At 38.3% G+C, this 5,604-nt stretch overlaps 1 protein-coding gene across 1 annotated transcript in view; it reads left to right on the forward strand.

The window, feature by feature from the left end:
- The first annotated feature begins 113 nt into the window (after positions 1-113).
- The window catches only part of FIP1L1 (factor interacting with PAPOLA and CPSF1), a 43,552-nt gene continuing 38,061 nt past the window's right edge, over positions 114-5,604 (forward strand). Inside the window, exons 1-3 of the mRNA XM_009706099.1 lie at positions 114-194; positions 501-532; positions 2,827-2,884. Coding sequence (XP_009704401.1) covers positions 114-194; positions 501-532; positions 2,827-2,884 — 171 coding nt within the window. The remainder of the gene's footprint in view (positions 195-500; positions 533-2,826; positions 2,885-5,604) is intronic.

Genomic DNA, 5,604 nt, shown 5'->3' on the forward strand with positions numbered 1-5,604 from the left:
CCCTCCCCCGCAGGTGCTTGGCTACTAGTCTCTGAGGCCCTGAAGGTCTGCCGGCGTCTCTGCCCTGGCCACGCAGACCGAGGCGTGCTGGGCCTCCGTGACGGGAGGCCCGCATGGCGCTCCTGCCCCACACGCAGCCCTGGGGCGGCAGAGCCTCTCCTCAGTACTCCTCTGCCCGGGCCTCCAGCGTTGAAGTACTGAAGCAGCCTTAACCTTTTATGCATAAACTTTCTGTACAACTTTAGGGACTTTCTTTACGTTCAAATCATAATGAAACCTGTTAACTAAACCCTGGCCCTGTGGTGGACCTGTCAGTACAGAGCAGTGAGGGCTCAGGTATCTGCTCGACTGATTTTACAATTGAAACATTATGAAAATGTCTCGATAATAAACTGAAGAGTTGCCTCATAATCTGCCTGGCAAGATATCTGCCACAGTTGGTATTCAGGCCATTTTATTCTTAACTACTGTGTTTCTTTTCTCTTGTGGTAGATGAAAATGAAGCAGAGAGACCAGAGGAAGAAAAAGCTAGGTGAGTATCTTGACAACTGGAAGTCATTTAGCGTGGCTGCACAACAACTTTCTTCCCAGCTGCTTGAAAGTCCATAGTGCCTGAACACACTCTGGTGTCTTTGAAAATCTCCTTAAGATAGTGTGTTTGGTGTGCTAGAATGACTTGGCTTTTCTGTGAAATGGTTTTACCTGTGAAATTGGAACACTTGAGTATGAAAGTTTTTTTAACTGTATGGACATCAATAACCCCTCACAAAATGCCAACAGGTCTTTTATTTCTGTAATCATTGTACTTTGCAGTCTTAGTAGAGGATCAGGACTTCATTTTTTCTAGATAATGTAGAAATTAAAAGACAGTCTGTCTCCCAAACAGTTCACAATGTAGTTACAAAAAGAGGACTACAAGGAAGCAGTGGAAGATTACCAGCTAGTTTTTACTAGTAAGAGAGTATTTGAAAGAAATTTAGAAAAGCTTTGGAAGTATTTGGGAGAGTCTGCTTAAGTTATAAGGAGCTATATGAAAGAAAGCACAAAGATGCTCCTTTGAAAATCTGGCTAAGTTGATGGAGGTTGGTAGCAAGGACTGACTGGAAATAGGAATCAGTCTCTCATACTGAATGAAAGAAGTCTCAGAATTGATAAACTGTGGAAATTGTTGATTGTCAGATAAGTTAAATAAAAGGGAAGCCAATGCAAGAAAACATGCATTGTTATTTTCTAGAAATGCTTCCAGTCAACAGAGATTTATTTTTATTCTATGAAAACTCCTGGATTTAGTTACCCTTGGTGGACTTTCTCTCCATAACCTTGCTCAGTTGCTTTTTTGAACTGATGCCAACTTTTGATAGGCACAGTGCAATACAGCAGTAATGACCTCTACGACTTGACTACATACAATACCATGTTGAAGCAGCTACTAGATACAATTATTTGATTCCTGTTTATTCTTGTAGTATAAGAGAGAGCGTTGTTTCCTGTCACCTTTTCCATGTGACTTAACAGTTTTCTAGACCTCTGTTGCATTCATCTGGAATCATCTCTTTTCCAGGATAAAGAATTCTAGTTATTTGTTTGCTCTTTATTTGGAAGCTGTTCCATATCAATTGATTTGTTACATTCAGTTACCTTTTCTTGACCTGGCACCTTTTGTCAGTATTACTGTTGTTTAAGAAAATTATCTGCTTGGCAACCAAAATGATCTTTAGAAACAGTGGTGTTTTACTCCAGTTTCTGGTCAGTTTCACTGCCTCAGTACATCCTTACCAACTAAAAAGCTTAACAAATGGTAGCTTATGCATCTTACGAGTTGTGTTTGGAACTCTGGAAGTGTGGTGGCAGTTTGCCTGTTAAAAGTTTTGGTCTCTGGCCTCTCAGTTTTGGCACTGGATATAAAAATCGTGAGGTTTTATTCAGGTTCTGTAGCTAGTCTGTCATTTTCCTGGGTGATGAAGTTAAATGGTCAAGCTTGAATACGGGGCCCATGCCTGGGCTGTGTTAGGTTTTGGTGTAATGCTTATGAGTGAGTGTTTTGCCAACAGAAGATAGGATCAAAATCATTCTATTCAATAAAAATTGTCAGTTGCTCACTCCATTTCAGAACTGTATTTTCAGTGAAAGAATATTGTTTCTAAATGGCTCTCTGCTTACGCTGCTATTTGTGGTGCAACATCCTAGTAATTAATGGAACTGTGGAAATTAAAATACTGCTGTGTAAGAAACAGCAGTAGGTAAGCCCAGTGAGACGCCTCATTTGCATGAATTTGGCAGTGCTGTCATTTTAGATGGACCAGTGGTTTTAAATTTTTTACAGTTTTCAGTCTACAGTTAAAATATAGTTGAATTCATCATTGAATTGTAGCTATTCCATATGGTGGAAGAAAATTTCACAATGCAGATGGGGGAATTTTGATTCAATGCAACATTACTTATGGATGTTTAAATTTTTTTTCCATTTTGTCTTTGAGAACTGTCAGTCTGCAGGGGAAAAAAAAAGCTGTTATTCTCCCTTCATATATTATGAAAGATTTCACTTTCATTTCAAAAGAGAATCCAGGTGTAGTGCCTTATTACTTCCAATGAATCTACAAATATCCAGTTAGTATGATTTATGATAGCTCAATATAATTCTGCTAACATAAAGCTGTATTTGACTAGAAATTTTTTTAATAAATTAAGTTTTTTTAATTAATGCAGAAGATAGCTGGAGCTTTGGCTCTTCTCTGGAGTAAGGCTTTCTGCATCTTTAGCTGATATGTGTGAGATAATAGTGCATAAATACCTAGTTTCATCTTTTCCTGTCTGTTTTTGTTTAAGTGCTCCACCCCCACCTGGAAATGAAGAGGAAGCTGCTGAAAATGGCGTTGTGAAAACGGTAGTTTTAAATGTGTTTTTGAAATGCTGCTTTAATTTCTTTTGATTTATGGAGTATTTGTAGTTTGGCTAGGACTTATAATTAAATGAATTAATGCGTAAGTGTATGCCTTTGATTTTTTTTTTTTCTGAAAGGTGTTTGACACTGTCTGCAGAAACTGTAGAAATTGCTAAAATAGGAAATCCAATTTCCAGCTGCAGTGCACTTTTTAAATCTAACTTACAGAAAATAAATGAATAGTACTTCCGTTTTTGGGGAGGAGAAAGACAGTGCTTCAAGACAGCTGTCTTTTCTCAAAGACATCCTTTTCAAAATGATACTCTAATTTTCCTCACTGATAGGAAGCTAAAATCCTCTGACCATTTCTCTTTTGTGAATGTGATAAACAATCAGCATTTGCAGAACTGTGTGAAAATACGGATCAAGAGATGAATTACACATGCCTTTTAAAGGCAACGTAATAGACTTGTTTGGTAGTAGTCTTCAGTGTTCAGTATGGCTTGTAACTTCAGTGTTCACATGATGAAAGAAAGGACCAGGAAATTAAATGTACAGTTACAATGTTGATAAAAGGCCTGAGTTTACTGTGAATGGCAACAGTTTAAATCTATTCTATGAAAAAATTCTAAGTTTACTTCACTGGGATTTTTAGCTTACATCTTGCAAGAATTCTCTCAAGTGATGCAGAAACTGTTATCGTGATATTTTTGCAGGTTTTAAGGACTGGCCTGTCTCAAAAGTTTGTTTTTTCACTAAGTCTAATACTTTATTTATGAAAGATATTACAACTTATTTAAAGTTGGGGGAAAAAACTTAGAAAAACTTAAAAAACTTGTTTCAGTTGTTTAGACTGAAAAGCTCTTTATTTTAAGTGAGCCAAAGGCTTTTTGTACTGATGCTAATACTGTAAGTGGGCTGTAGATTTGATATGTTAGGTCAAGGAGACAATAGTATACTTTTTTGGATTCGCTGATTTTAAAATTCTGAAAATCCTCATTGGCACAGTTTTATTGTACTTGCATTTCTTTGTATTTTTCACCTATATAAAGCTTAGCATTGTTAGGATATCATTAGAACATCTCCATAAAGTTCAGAACTTCATGGTAAAAGGTGCACATGAAGGGTCAGCAGCAACCTGGAAAAATGGATGGTGTTCAGGTTAGTTGAATAAGAAAAAGTAAATATTTCTGTGAGGAGGGAGCTAAGTGAAATTGATTTGGGTTGAAAAGGTACATGCTCCAGACAAAATTTTATTTTCTGTTTGATGCTTTTGTAATGGCTCTCTACTGTGTAGGTTGCCTGGTGTATGAGAGAGTAGTGACCTTGTACTTTTCAGCAGTGCAGCATTGAAAGGCTGTCTGCTGTCTTCAGTTGTCATTTACAGAATATCTGTACAGATCTAGACTTCCCCCCCTTGATTAGACTCTTAATTGTTATGTAAATTATATTGATGTTGTTTAGCAAAGCTGAGCTGCACTCCCAGCATCTTATCTTCTGTGCATCTGCTTATTTTTGTCTAATTTGTGTACCAGGCAAGGTAATAGACGGTATAATAGATAGGGGCTAGAGCTCAGCTGTGGTTGGGTAACTGCAGGCTACCTGGGCGGAATCAACTTGCCTTTGATATGTTCAGCCTCTTGCTGAAGGATTCAAGAAGTATGTGAATAAGGGTGATCTGGTTAATAAAGTTCAGCTGGATTCCACAAAGTTTTTGAAGAAGTTTCTCACCAAAGGACTTTAAGAAAACCGAGCAGCTATAGGCTGAGTCCCACGTGGATAATTGATGTGTAAAAGGCAGAAAACAAAGGGTAGAAGTCAAGGTTCAGTTTTCACAGTGAAGGAAGATCACCTCCAGTGGGGATTCTCTGGAATGATGTGCATAACCTGTGCTGTTTAATGTGTTAATGAATTACTTGGAAAAAGGGTAAGTGGTGGGACCACCAGTTTTCTGATGTTACAAAGTTATTCAAGATAATAAGAGAAAGGACTGTCTGTGAAGAACTGACTGGTTAATAAATGGTTATTGAAATTCTGTATAGAAAAGGAAGAGTGATATTCATGGGAGGAAAACAGGTTTACAAATAAAATGGTGGTCTCTGAGCTGATCATTGCCACTTAGGAGGGATGCACTAAGATATGGAGAAAGATCCGTGAAATTGACTGTTAAGTGCTTGTCTGGAGTCTGAAAAGCAGTTAAACCTTGAGATGTAGCAGAAAATGAATAGAAAACAAAATGGAAGATACCATTATACTACAAATTCATGGTTCAGTTTCACCCTGAATTCTATGTGGTGGTCTGGTCCCCTGATGTTGTAAAGGCTTTACTTCAACTGAAAAAAGTTGGGAGAAGAGCAGCAAGAGTAATCAAGGTAGCTTCTGTACAAGGAATGGCTGAGTAGGCAAAGACTTCTCAGCCTGGAAGACAGACATACATGGTGGGATATGACAGAGGCTAACAAGTCCTTGCCATATGAGAACTGGGACTGTTAAATGAAAGTCATGGGAGCCAGGATGAAAACAAATAAGAGGTTGGATCTTCATGCAGTAGACAGTGCTATGGAACTCCCTGCCAAAGAGAGTGTCACTGCTGAGTGTTTATATAAGTCCAAGGGAAGCCTGGGCAAGTACTTGAGAGAGAGAGATCCTTTGGGGGTTACTGAATAGGCAAACCATAACTGGCTTAGGAAATGCCCTGAGCTGATAATAATCGGCACCTGAAA

This window comes from Cariama cristata, unplaced genomic scaffold, assembly GCF_000690535.1.
Source record: "Cariama cristata isolate BGI_N322 unplaced genomic scaffold, ASM69053v1 scaffold12088, whole genome shotgun sequence".
NCBI lineage: Eukaryota > Metazoa > Chordata > Aves > Cariamiformes > Cariamidae > Cariama > Cariama cristata.